This window comes from Lontra canadensis, unplaced genomic scaffold (assembly GCF_010015895.1).
Source record: "Lontra canadensis isolate GAN:19392208 unplaced genomic scaffold, GSC_riverotter_1.0 scaffold3, whole genome shotgun sequence".
Taxonomy (NCBI): Eukaryota; Metazoa; Chordata; class Mammalia; order Carnivora; family Mustelidae; genus Lontra; species Lontra canadensis.
In genome coordinates this window covers 29,908,420-29,923,391 of record NW_022630997.1, presented here as the reverse complement: position 1 = coordinate 29,923,391, position 14,972 = coordinate 29,908,420, and the positions used below count along the sequence as shown (strand labels likewise).

The window sequence follows — 14,972 nt, the reverse complement described above, 5'->3', positions numbered from 1 at the left end:
CCTTGTCCTTCTCCTATTGTCACCAGTGCTGCTTAGTACTACGCCAGGCCTGCAGGTGTCCATACTCCAAGCCAGAGGGTACCTCCATCAGGAGATCAGTCCCGAAACCTGACAGTCCCTCTCCATCGAGAAGGGTGTCTTCAGGGTCCTGAGAAGGCAGGCTCAGTGGAAAGGTACAGAGCAGAGCAGAGCTCGTGGCTCCAAGTCCCTCATAGGACATAATGTAAATGGACCCCTTGGCTAGTGAGGCTCAGGGCAACTCTTTTGCTTCCCGACCTGGGAAGTAACTCGGATGCATACTATGGCAGTCAGAATTTTCGCCATTGCAACTGGATGAGCTTGAATAAAACTAGGACTTAGAAGGTAGGAAAATAGGGTAGTTGACTGAATCAAAAGAAGATCTAAAGGAAAGAGAAGTCCGGGGGATTCTAGGGTCTGGGGGTAGGATTCTGTGCTTTCCTCCCTGCTTCTCTCTCAAAGTCTCCTTCATTCTTGAAGGCTTCTCTACTCATCAGAGACATGGCTAGAGGCAGATCTGGTACGCGGCATCCTGGCTTCGCTTCCCAAGGGAAAGATGGTTTGTTTCTCCCAAGGATTCTGGTTAGTCCAGACCAGGCTTCTTGCAAGCTTTGGACCTTTTTTTTTTTTTTTTTTCTTTTTGTGTGTCCCGGAGCATGAGCTCCAGCTCATGGTTGGCCCAGCCTAGGTTGTCGTCATGCATATCAAAGGCTGAGTGATGAACAGGGGCGTGAATCGTCCCTAAAAACATCAACCGGTTTAGTGTTCTTATCCCAAGTGAGTGTTTGGGCTTATCGATGTGTGGGATGACCCAGATGACTATGGACTGAGAAATACCAAGGGTCCCATGTCATTTTCATTCCAGCAAGTATCAGGAATGGTGGGAGCGGGGCTGCTGGCTTTTTCTGACTCACCCTGTGAGCTAACAAAATCATGATGTTTTATTGAAGACATGATCCCAAAGAAATCCCAATCCTTCCCACCACACCTGCTTTAACTCAGAGCATGGGGATGCTGTTTTTCCGTTCGGGAGACCTTGCCTCCTGCCATGTTTCCATGTTTCCATGCAATGCCTGGCCTAGGTCAAATTCACCACCAAATTTTAGAGAACCTATGAGCGATGGGTTCCTGTTTTGAGTTCACTTAAATGTACAAGTGATTGTCCCCTTTGTAGACTGCTTTAATATAGTTGTTTCAATAGACGCTTGAGAGTAAAAGCAAGATGAAGAGCTTTTCCTAATTTCTATTTGATATGCTTCCCCTTTCTTATCGTTAGAAATGTTAAGGCATGGTTATCGTCATGTCTAAATATGGTAAGTATGCCAACCATATTTGATAGAGAATAATGAGTAGACCCATTTTCTAAGTTTACTATGATAATGAAGTCGAGATTTATCTCCCCAAAGAAGCCCCAGGGACAGATCATCCATTGCTTCTAGTTGTGAGCTGAACTGGGATGGTTTGCTTCTGGAGATAATGGTGGGATGAGCTCTGCTTGGATGTGGATGGTACCTTCCAAGATTCCCTCGGGAAGCATTTTCAGTAGGGGAGATGGTCTGTGCAGGCTCCTGTCATCCTCTCTGTCCAGCTGGCCCCCCAGTCCCATAGCCCAGGGTGGATTTATGCCACTGTTACAAGAATGTTGGAGGAAACGTCTGAGTTTGACTCTCTACTGATGACCTGTTTGACTAACTTGCAGCTACCAGCTCTAACATGTGCCCTTCTTCATGGCATGCATTTATTTCCATCTATGATGGCCCTATGCTCCCTCTGAATTTAAGGAGAAGGTTTGAGGCTGACTGAAGTTCAATTCAGTTCTGTGGAAGCCTGGAGGCTCCCTACCCTCTTGCCTGTCCCCACAATCTTCTCTTCATGTGCCCCACTCTCCACCCCCACCGGGCACCCCAGGGTCCCACTAGCCTGTATGGCTCCTCGTGCAAATGAAGAAGTCACCCTCCTTCCTCAAAACACCACAGAAGCATATTCTGCAGGAACACCGCCATGATAAAATAAGATATGCTGTCCATGATAATTATGATAGGAATTGTACGCCAACCATATATTCTGCTCCCCTAAAGGATGATCTGGGAAGTTCTAGTGAATTCTTCCAAGTGGTATTTCTTCTTCAAAAGCTGTGTGGTTTATTCACTATCTTTGGAATTTGGCAGAGGGGAAGGGAAGGAGATGCAGGTAGAGGTCAAAGAGAATGACTTCCTCTTTGTAAAGTCAGGCTATTTCTGCTTCTAGAAAATCTACCCGCTCCCAATCTGGACCCTTTCCAATAAGCCACAGGAGATACTTATAAGCTATCATGGGTCTTCAGGAGTGTTACTGTAGAGCTAAGTTAAGGAACAAACATTTATTTTTTGAAGCTATGGTAAGGAGAGCCTTACACTGAAAAGAAACTTCATTCTGAAGATACGTACTGGCTGTGGCATGAGCGTTAACCTGGTGTAGTGGGAAGCAATGTATTCTACCCAGAATCTGGGAGTAGTCCTTATCCCATTACATGAACTCTATGGCAGGTTAGGTCACCTTACTACAAACATGAGTCTGAGGTAATTAGGGAATAAGACACTTGACCGAGTTCACTTGGCTATACAGAGGGGCACAACTCACATTCAAGGTTGTGTTTAAAATATATAATTTACCATATATACATGGTCCATTACAAAGCCGAACAATTTCTACAGTGTGCTATAAGTGAGCACCCAGAGCACACCCCACAAAAAGTGTCCTTAACAATACAGTCAACAGCATGTCTCTCTTCTAGAAGGTCTCCGTCTTCAGGGAGATCCTGGGTGTTGTAGCAGTCACACAGGGCAACTTCCGCACAAATCTCCTTGACCCGCGTCCCTGCCTGAGCCCAAGCCAGACACGCGAGAAACCCCATGTGAAGTTGGCTTGGGAGACGTGCTCTACAAGAGTAGGGTCTTTAAAACACATTTTTCCTGCTCAGCTTGCACCTCCTACTCTCCTAGCCCAGGGGAGCCAGGCCGAAAGCTCTGCTCACACAGGAGCGGGCATGCAGTCAGAGTAGTAACTCTGTACACTTCTAAGAGGCCCACTTCCACCAGTGTGTCCATGGATGGCTGGCTCCCTCTCTTGCTCCTTTGGAAAACAGTAAGAACTTTCTGGAGAACAAGAGTTTCTATAGCAATGCGGGTCCACAGTGCGGAAGTCCTTTTGAATGGTGTGCTACTCGCCCTGCAGCCTTGGGGGATTCCGGGTGGGGAAATGGGCCCTGGCATATTTGGAGATAGTGGGTTGTTAGCTTAGACAGCAAAGTTCCCCACAATCTGCTGCTGCCCTTAAATCTCCAGGGTCAGCGCATCTGTTTAGAACAAGAGATGCTTTCTTGAGTGACCGTTTGCAGTAAGCAGTTTGCTCCACTCGAGGTGCCCTAGAAATGCTCTCTGACCTTCTGAAAAAACAATTAGTACGTATCTACCATCTCACACTTGGGCCTATAATGGCATTTCCTCTAGCTGTATACTATGAGCTTGATATCACAAATACAGGAAGAGTAGAAGATTAAAATAAGATTTTAAAAAAGATTAAAACCCAAAGAAAAGAGAAGAAAACATGAAGGGGTTTGGCTCAGCAGAAAATCTCCTTGGGTGCTCTCCGAATCAGAGTCCAGACTGCTCGGGGCTCAGACCCAGACATGTCCCATCCTCGGATATCCGTCCTGGGAGATCCGTCCAAGGGCTGCGGCCCCTACTTTTTTATGGAGAGGAGCCTTGTACCCCACCACACAGAAGGCACAAGGGAAAATACAAAAATAAGGGTTTTGTTTCCAAGGTATCATAAATAACTGGGGTGGCATGTATTAAATAGGACCACGGAAGAGGACCACGGAAGAAGATGCCACGTTACAGCTTGTTCTCCTCAAAGAGGATCTGGGCATAGACGGTGCTGGTGGGGAGGCCTTTGGCAGCCCGGTGGGGTTTGACCAGCTCCAGCTCAGCGTAGGTCAGGCTCTCCTCCGCGATCTTCGGCTAGAAGACAGAACACAACACAACTCTAGCTGACCACAGGGAGTTCCACATCATACCTTCTTTCACTGGGCGTGCGCTTTCACTGCATTCTGGGATCCAAGGGGGGAAGAGATGGACATAAGTTTTCCAAGGATAGATAAAACCTCAATAACATAATAATACATATCTGTCTTCTAAAGAACATTATGCCCTGCAATGAGACAGCATGAATTATTCTTAACTTGACAAAGAACACTAACAAAAAATGATTAAACATTAGGCTACAAGGGCGCCTGGGTGGCTCAGTCATTGGGCGTCTGCCTTTGGCTCAGATCATAACCCCAGGGTCCTGGGATCCGGCCCTGAGTCAAGCTCCCTGCTCGGCAGGAAGCCTGCTTCTCCCTCTCCCATTCCCCCTGCTTGTGTTCCTTCTCTCCCTGTGTATCACTCTGTTAAATAAACAAATAAATAAAATCTTAAAAAAAATTTAAAAATAAAAAAATAAACATTAGGCCACAAAGTAAACTTTAATTCTAAAAGTGTTAACAGTTTCTCTCTCTCTTTTTTTTAAGAAATGTTTTGTTTATTCATTTATTTGATAAAGAGAAAACATAAGAAGGGGGAGGGGCAGAGGGAGAGAATCTTAAGCAGACTCCCCACTAAGTGTGGAGCCCAACTTGGGACTCGATCCCATGACCCTAAGATCATGATCTAAATGGAAATCAAGAGTCAGATGCTTAACCAACTGGGCCACCCAGGCGTACCACTAACAGTGTCTGATCAAAAGAAAAAAAAGAATGATAGAAACAGAAACAAAAAATTCTAGAAATTAATAACAAAATTAAAATGGTACCATCTACACATTTTTTGAATCACTTAACCTGTATAAAACTAAAGTTCTGGAATATCTTGATAATGATGAAAAAGAAAGTATTACTTGCTAGAACCCAAAGAATGCAGTACTCACTGAAAAATCATAGTCTTAAATATTTATATTAATAATATGAATTAAATGTATCAAGCAACCAATTAAAGAAGTTAGGAAAGAACAAAATAAATGAAAAAAAAGTAAGAAAGAAAGACTAATAAAATTAAAACCAGATAATATAAATCAGAAAGCAGAACAAGAGTATTATAAAAATACCCAAAAGCCTGTGTTTGGAAAACACCAATAAAACAAATAAACTGAAAAATAAATTAATCAAGATAAAAAGGGGGAAAAGCCCAAATGAATAAAATAAGAAATGAGGAAGGGGATATAATGTAAATAAAAAATTTTTTTAATTTAAAGAAAAACTGCTTTGCTCAATTTATTGTCCCACATTTCAAAATACAGGTAAAATGGTAATGTTTCAAAAATATGTAAATTATAAACATTAACTCCAGAAAATATGAATGTACTAATTATCATTAAAAAAAAAGGAAAAGAAAAGAAGGGAAGGAGGGGTGGGAGGGAGGATGGGAGGAAATAGTGTCAAAGAGCTCTTTCTTAAAAACACCAGGCTCAGGCAGCTTTACAGGAAACTTTCTACAAGAAATTCCTTTAAGGAAATGATAATTCCAATGTAATTAAACTGATCCAGAACATTAAAAGAAGAAAAACTTCATTTATTTAAAAACAAACTCACTTATTAATGTACAGTTTAAATCAGATTTACTCAGAATGAGGAAGCACATTAAAAGGCTAGATAACCGTATTCCCGGAATGCAAAGACGGTTCAATATTAGAAAAAAATCTACCAATACAATCCACGATAGCCATAGAGGCAAACAATAATATGGTTATCACTATAGATGCTGGAAAAGCATTTAGAAATTAAAAAGAAACGTTTTTATTAAAAACAACTTTTGAATGAAGGACGTAGAGGTGTTTATTTTCCTGCCATGCTTAAGGAACATAACCAAAATAAAGAAAAATTGGTGGGTTGTTATGGAGTCACATCAGCATCACAGCAGCATGTGTCATTCCTTTTTTCTCTCCCCACCATGTACAACTAATTGGACATCCACAACACAGCATACCAGGACAGCCAAGAGATCTGTCCATCTGTGCACCTGAAGGTGAGTGGACCCGACTGCAGAGGGAGGGGTGGTGGCAGAGAAAGGGTGGGCTGCCCCAACAAGCAGCCAGCACCACCTTTCTGCCAGAGGGGTGGAGGGTGAAGGCAGTGAGTGGTGGTCCGCCTGGCTATGTGCCTCCCAGCTGGAGGGACCAGTTGCTGTCTCTGAGGAGACCACAGGGATGGGGGAGAGGAAGAGAGACTGAAAGAGGACCATCCCCACTTCAGGATCCCCCTATGGAGCAGTTGGCACACCCCTATGGAGCAGTGCCCCAAGCACTGAGTACACACCTTCCCTACTCACCCTTGCTCTGCCCCAACCTTTTGCTTTTCTAAAAAGGAATAGTGCTCCCAACCTGAGTAGACCTGCAGATCCCTTACCAGAAGCCAAAAACTTGTGCTATAGCGCCACCTTCTGGAAAACAAAAGGAAGGTTCCTAACTATAGACCTGTTGAATTGAACTGTTAGAATCCAAGTAAACAAAACCTTGCCTACATAAAAAAGGTGTTCACTACTTCAAATGCAGTGGCAGAACCACTTCTCTTCAAACACTGTGAAAAATCACAGTAATATGAAAACAATCACAGTAACATGGTAATACAAAAATAAAATGACAATTTTCCAGCAACCAAACCCAAAGATATGGAATATTGTAACCTAACTGATAATTTAAAATACTTGTTGTAAAGAACTTCAACAAGCCACAAGAAAACTCAGTTAGATGATACAGTGATCTCAGCAATAAAACTAATAAACAGAAGCAATGCTTTACCAAAGAGACTGAAATTCCAGAACAGAAATTCTGGAGCTGAAGAACTCAATAAATGAGATGAAGAATGCATTAGAATGTACTGGAAATACAGCAGATCATATGGAAGAGAGTTCTAAGACAGAAATATAGAAAATATTCTGGCATAAGAGACAAGAGAACTGAAATGTTAAATAGTGAAGAAATCATGTGAATCATCTGACTCTATTAGAAAAGCCAACATAAGAAAACTGGGTATCCCAGAAGGAGGAGGGAGGGGAAGGGAAGAGGGACTGTTTAGAGAAATGAGCTGAGAACTTCCCACTCCTGGGGGAGGAACTGTGAACATCCAAGTTCACAAGACTAGCAGAACAACTTATTATCTCAATGCAAAAAGACCCTCTCCAAGACACATTATATTAAAACTGTCAAAAGCCAATAAGAAAGAAAGAATTTTAAAGACAGTGAAGGGTGGGAGAGGGGGGAGACAGTAACCTACAAAAGTACCCTTGTTAGGCTATCTGCAGATTTCTCAGCAGAAACTCCACAGGCCAGGAGAGAGAGGAATGACATATTCAAAGTACTGGGAGATAAAAACCATCAGCCAAGAATATCTGGCAAAGTCATCCTTCAGAAATGAAGGAGAAATAAAGGTTTTCCCAGACAAACAAAAGCTGAGAGAGTTCACTACTACTAGACCTGCCCTGCAAGGAATATTGAAAGGAGCTCTTCAGGCTGAAAGAAAAAGAGGAAAGTACTCAAAACTCTGATTAAGGCTATACATAGAATTAGAATACAATAACTCTTCTTTAGAATAGTATATTAACCTCTTAACTACAGCGTAAAGGTTAAAGGAGAAGAGCATTAAAGAGAACTATAGCTACTACAACTTGGAACATATTTTAGAACAAATGAACTTAACAGACATATACAAAACATTCCACCCAATAGTGACAGAATACACACTTTCTCAAGTGCACCTGGAACATTCTCCAGGATAGATTATCTTAGTCTACAAAACTTATCTTAGGAAATTTAAGAAGACTGAATCATAACAACTATCTTCTCTGACCACATGGTATAAAACCAGAAATCAACAAGAGGAAAAATCTAAAAATACGTGGAAACTAAACAACACATTTCTAAACAACCACTGGACCAAAGAAGAAATCAAAAGGGAAATAAAAAATTATCTCAAAACAAATGAGGATGAAAACATAACATCGAATACTGTGGGATATATCAAAAGCACTTCTGAGAGGAATATTTATAACATTAAGTGCATATAGTAAGAAATTAGGAAGATCTCAAACAACAAATTTTATATAAAAGAAAACAAACTGAGCCCAAAGTTAACAGAAAGAAGGAAAAAGTAAGCATAAGAATGGAAATAAATGAAATAGAAACCAGAAAAATAACAGAAAGGATCAGTGAGACTAAGAGCTGGTTTTTCAAAAAGATAAACAAAATTGGAAAACCTTAAATTAGATTAATTTAAAAAATAGAGAAGACTCAAATAAAAAATTTAGAAATGAAAGAGAAGAACTTAGAAGAGATACTATAGAAATGCACAGAATCATGAGACTACTATGAACTATGCCAACAAATAACGTAACTGAGGAAAAATGACTACATTTCTAGAAACTCACAACCTAAGGAGACTGAATCAGGAAGAAATAGAAAAGCTAAAGAGTAGCTTAACTAACTGTAAAGAGATTGAATCAGTAAAAAACAAAACAAAACAAAACAAAACTCCGAACACAAAAAATTTCAAGAGCAGACAGCTTCATTGGAAAATTCTACCAAACATGTAAAGAACAATTAATACCAATTCTCTTCAAACTCCTCTAAAGTATTAAGAAGAAGGGAATGCTTCCAAACTCATTCTATGAGGCCGTCATCACTTTGATTAAAAAACCAGACAGGGGTACCACAAGAAGAGAAAACTATAGACCAATATTCCTGATGAATATCAATGCAAAAATTCTCAAAACAGTGTTAGCAAATCAAATTCATGAACATATTAAAAGGATTATACAGCATGACCAGGTGGGATTTATCCCTGAGATGCAAAAATGATTCAATGTACACAAATCAATAAATGTAATTCACCACATCAATAAAATGAAAGATAAAAATCACATGATCATCTTAATAGATACAGAAAAAAGCATCTGGCAAAACACAGCATCCTCTCATGATAAAAACCTTTAACAGACTAGATATAGAAATAACATACAAAGGGCCATATATGACAAATCCACAGCTAACATTTTACTTAATGGAGAGAAACTGAAAGCGTTTTCCCCAAGATCAGGAATAAGGCAAGGATGCCCACGCTCACTATTCCTATTCAATATAATACTGGAAGTCCTAGTTAGGGCAGTTAAGCAAAACAAAGAAATAAAAGTCATTCAAATCAGAAAGGAATAGGTACAATTGTTATTATTTGCTGCTGATATGACCCCTACATATAGAAAATCCCAAAGAATTAGTAAAAAACCTATTTTGGTAAAGTGGCAGGATACAAAACCAACATATAGAAATTATCTGCACTCACTTACACTAAAGATGAAGCAGCTGAAAAACAAGTAAAGAAAATGAACTCGTTCATAATGGGACATCAAAAAATATATATATACTTAGAAATAAATTTAACCAAAGAAGTGAAAGATCTGTACAATGAAAACTAAAAAACTTTGCTGAAAGAAATTGAAGAAGACACAAACGAATAGAAAGATATTCCATATTCATGGATTGGAAGAATTTGTATTGCTAAAATGACCATACTATCCAAGGCCACCTACAGATTCAACATAATTCCCATCAAAATACCAAAGGCATTCTTTGAAATAAAAGAAATAAAAGAAACAATCCCAAATTTTATGAAGAACCACAAAAGACCCCAAATAGCCAAAGCAATCCTGAGATAAAAGAACAAAGCCAGTGGTACTGGCACAAATATAGACATATCAGACAACTCAAAAACCCTAGCATATATGGTCAACTAATATTTGACAAGGGAGCCCAAAACACCCAATAATGAAAGGATAGTCTCTTCAATGAAGGGTGCTGGAAAATTGGAGAAACACATGCAGAATAATGAAATTGGACCACTATCTCACATCACTCACAAAAATTAACTTGAAAAGGATCAAAGACCTAAACAAAAGATCTGATACCATAGAAGTCCTAGAAGAAAACACATGAAAGAAGCTCATTGATATTGGTCTTGGAAATAATTTTTTGGAAATAACACTAAAGATACAAACAACAAAAGAAAAAATTAACAAATAGTTCTACATAAAACTGAAAAGCCCCTACAGAGGAAAACAAACAATTAACAAAATGAAAAGGCAACCTATAGAAAGGGAGAACTTTTTTCAAACTATATTAATGGATAAGGGGTTGAAATATTCAAATAATATTCAAAAAATATTCAAAATAATATTCAATATTCAAAAAAAGTTGAGTTCCATCAACTCAATAACAAAACAAAAAAATCCAATTTAAAAATGGGCAAAAGAATTAGACATTTCTCCAAAGAGGACATCAAAATGGCCAACAGACACAAAAAGATGCTCAACATGCAAATCAAAACCACAGTAAGATATCACCTCACATTAGTCAGAATGGCTATCATCAAGAACACGAGACCGCAGGAGTTGGTAAGGATGTGGTAAAAAGGGAACCCTTAAATATTGTTGGGAAAAATGTAAATTGGTCCAACCACTATGGAAACAATATGGAGGTCCCTCAAAAAATTAAAAATAGATGTATCATATAATCCAGCAATTCCACTTCTGGGTATATCCCCAAAGAAAACAAAAAACAGAATTTTAATGAGATGTATGCTACCCCATTTTATCGTAGCATTATTCACAAAGCCAAGATATGGACCCAGCCCAAATGTCCATCAATGGATGAATGGATAAAAAAGATACACTATATATATACAATGGAATATTATTCAGCCATGAGAAAGGAAGACATTCTCCCCTTTGTGACAACATGGGTGGGCCTTGAGCACATTATGCTGAAGTAAGATAAGTGAGACAGAGAAAGACAAGTTCTGTATGATATTACTTATACGTGGAATCTCCCAAAGTTAAACTTATAAAAAGCAGAGAGTAAAATGGTGGTAATCTGGGGAATGAGAGGAGTCAAATCAGAGTGATGGTGCATAAGCGTACAAACTTGTAATGAGCAATAATAAGGCACAGAGATCTAATGCACAGGACAATCCATGTAGAAAATAATACTGTGCTATAATTATGTACACGTGTATGTACATGTATAATTATGTAATGTGATAAACATCGCTACATTGGCAATCATATTACAATATATAAATGTATCAAAATAGCACAGGTATACCTTAAACTTATACCATGTTACATATCAAACTTAATAAATAAGCATTTTTATTAAAGATAAATATATTTCTATATATATAAAATAAATATGTTATATTATATAAATATATTCATTAAATAATTGTAAATTATAAATATATTTATTAAATAAATATATAAAGAATACTAGGAATCCAATTCTAGTGATATTAAAATCTAAGGCTGTAATAAGTAAAATACTGTGGTACTGGCAAAGGAATACACCTATACGTCAATGAAACTGATGAAAAAGTCTAGAAATGAACCCAGAATAATAAAATAAATTATTATTTTTCAATAAATAGTGTTAAGACATTTGGGTAGCCATTTGAAAAAAAAAATCCCTACATCATTCTTTACACCAGACAAATTCCAGATAAATTTAAAATTTCAATGTGGAAAATAAATTCATAAGAAGTGCTAGAAGAATGTGTGGGGACATTTTTAAAAAATAACTTCAGTGTATAGAAGGCATTTTACAGATTAATCCAGGATTAGTACAAAATAGATATGTACATCTTCGTGCCATAGATGGCAAAATATTTCCTAAATAAAGCAAAAGGACCATTAAAAAATGAAGAAGAAAATATTTGCAACTCATATCAAAAGGCCTTACAATTCAACAAAGATTATAGCCAATAATCCATCAGAAAATTAAACAAAATACAACAGACAGGACCAGATAGTTCACAGGAAAGGAAATTACAAGGCTCTTACACATACAAATGAGACTCAACCTCTCGTTAAGAGGTAGTAAGAGAATCACGATTTAAAATCAGGCATCACTTTTTGTCTTGCGTGTTAACAAACATTAAAGAAGAAAGATTGCCCAAAGAAACAGAAGAAATGGGTCCTGTATATCATTTAGTGGAAGTGTTTGTTGGTACAAACAAGAATCTGGAAACACTTCAATGGATGTCAGCAGGAGACGGCTGTGTTCATACAGTGGGTATATGGTGCAGTCTTTAAAAAGAATGCTGGAGGGGTGTCTGGGTGGCTCAGGGGGTTAAAGCCTCTGCCTTTGGCTTGGGTCGTGATTTCGGGGTCCTGGGATCGAGCCCCGCATCGGGCTCTCTGCTCAGCGGGAAGCCTGCTTCCTCCTCTCTCTCTGCCTTCCTCTCTGCTTACTAGTGATCTCTGTCTGTCAAACAAATAAATAAAATCTTAAAAAAAAAAAAAAGAATGCTGGAACCATACGTGTACTATATGTTTTACTATCATTTGGGTAAACACGTGTGCTTCTATTCTACATGCTTAGAAAGCCCTTGGAACCTGCTTGGAAATCAAACACCTGGTATGAATCCATGATGCCCTCTGCTGAATGGCGGAAGGGAGACCCACAAGTTAGTGTGTAATTTGTTGAAACCTCTCACATTTTCTAGTAGGCACATGTATATAAGCAACACATTAATTAGTTTTTAAGTCATAATCAGAAAAATAAGAGTCAGTCACTAATTTACAGTCCTAAAAGACACATGACTTGCTTTTAAGCAACCTGTTTGTCATTTTGGTTTCTTGGCTTTGGTTGTGTTGTTTTGTTTGGATTTTTGATTTTTCATGCTTCCACCTTGGTTATCGAGCCAAGATTCAGGACAAGTAAATCATTTGCATTCGATTTAAGTTTTTTAAAAAGAATGCCGAAAACAAAAAGCCTCTTTTCTTCTGAAGTGGAACATCCTAACAGAGACAGGAAGCAAGAGACAAGGAGAGTTCCTAAGCTCCTACAGCCAGTACGAATGCCAAGCAACCTTCACAAATTAGCCATTTTTAAATTTCCAAGGACATTTATAGGGATGAGAGCCTCCTGCTGGTCTTTGGACATCAACAGTCTTTACATGGCTTCCTAGTTGTCCATAGATTCCAAGCCAACAAAAATCCCGTTTACATCTTGCTTTTCTTTTAATTACATTTCACATTATAATGATTCCATTTAGAAATGCCATGTGTCCTCAAAGAAGCACGCAAAACCTAACTCATGTAAATTTTAGAACCTGGATTTAGGAAATCATATTGTCCAGGTATTTTATCACATTACTTTGAAATTGCATTGTTTTCTAGTGTGGATTATCTGTTTATTCTTAAGTTATTCCATTACGTTTGGATATGAAAAATAACACTAGCTTTCTCAATACAGGTCACCAGGCTGGCTGGGCTGATGTGTTGTTTTCATACATTTTTATGATGTTTCTATAGTAAACATAATTCAATAAAGCCAAAGCACACTAAATAAATAATTGCATCTAGAAAAGCAATAAAAACAAATAAAATTAGTACTTTCATAAGTGGAAAGGTACTTCAATTACTGCTACAAGCAACAACCCACCATAAAATGTGTAGAATCATTTCCCTTATGCATATTTCTGGGATATAATAATTTGATTGAAGCTATGAGGCAGCACACAGGAGGCTCCACGACGTGAAGCATACACAGTTTCCAAAAGAAGATGCGTAATGTCGGTCCTTGGCACCTTTAAAGAACCTTTTGTTTTTCTGGCATGCACACTTGGCTGTCACCATCAACCATGTGCTTAATTATACTTCCCAGCTTGTTTAACTGGAAACAAATTCCTGATGGCCAGTGGAAGGCTGTAAATGCAAACTCCTCACCAGTTCTCACCAAGCCACCTTGTTTGGCCCGGATGCTTCAGTGGAAGGTTCAGGGGAGAAGCAACTTGGAGCAAATGATGGGAGTCATTAATTACTGGTGAAACTGTAGAACTGGTAGGAAAGCCAGGAGCCAGGAGCAGCAAGTCAAGGTTAAGGGGAGTGATGCAAGAGGGCCCAGCTGGGGTGAGGACCCTGAAGCCTGTCTTCTAGACCCCATTCCTACTCACACAGAAATGTATGGGCACTCCAGAGCACAACCTTCAGTGATCTCCAGTGGGCTGTCCATACCCACCCAGCTGCTTTAGACTTCTCTCAGACACAAAAGAAACTCCTAGAAGCAGGATTTCCAGGCCCCGGACACTTGGGTCTGATGTTGCTGTATTCACCGGAGAGCAGGAGAGGGAAGAAACAGGAAGGAGGGAACGTGGACCAACTGCTGAGAAGGTCTGATGGGATCCTTTAGAAAAGGCCCTAGAACTTTCCAAACATGAGAGAAGCATCTGCTCCATTTTCTTTTTGTCAGGACTGTTTGGTTTTATTTTCTTTTCCCTCTCAGCCTACAGAGACCCCTGGCCAGTTTCTCTATTCCTCCAATAAGGGCCTGGGATTTCTGTTCCACTGCTTGGGATCTTGCCTGTTCTAAACCTCTTCTTTGCTTTATGTACATGTAATCTCACTTTGGATACATTTTCTCCCAGCCAAGGGAGAATCCATTCCTTTTTCTGGAAGGGGACTCAATAAGCAAGAGGGGATGGAGGTTCACACACAGACATGTGTTGATGCATCAAAGAAAGGCCTGAAAGGAATTCTGAAAAATTCTCTCAGTTGGTGGAAATGTTCATGGAGAGGAGGCAAGGAGACCAGCCCTGAGGCCAGCATCTTGGGGTTGCCAGCAGAGAATGGCTATAGGACCACTTTGGACCTGGGCTCAGATATCAGCTGTGAGACCCTTCTACTGTCCTTAAGGACCTCACAGATCCTAGAATTGTACTCAATAGCACACTGACCACCACTGAGCCAGATTATATTCCCACATAGCACAACTTCCCCTCGGAAGGCTTCGGAAAGCATCATCACACAAACCAGTTTTCTCGCGCAGTGATAGAACCTTCTGGACTCTAGGTGTAACGAGGTCAGTGTGCAGTGAAATGCCAAGCCTTCCAT

At 39.3% G+C, this 14,972-nt stretch overlaps 1 protein-coding gene across 2 annotated transcripts in view; it reads right to left on the bottom strand.

Annotated features, from left to right (window-relative positions):
• Positions 1–3,711: 3,711 nt before the first annotated feature.
• VSTM4 (V-set and transmembrane domain containing 4) overlaps positions 3,712–14,972 on the bottom strand; it is a 95,638-nt gene continuing 84,377 nt past the window's right edge. For both annotated transcript variants that reach the window (XM_032837823.1, XM_032837834.1), the window contains one exon: positions 3,712–4,019. In XM_032837823.1, the coding sequence (XP_032693714.1) occupies positions 3,894–4,019 (126 nt within the window). In that variant the 3' untranslated portion in view covers positions 3,712–3,893. The remainder of the gene's footprint in view (positions 4,020–14,972) is intronic.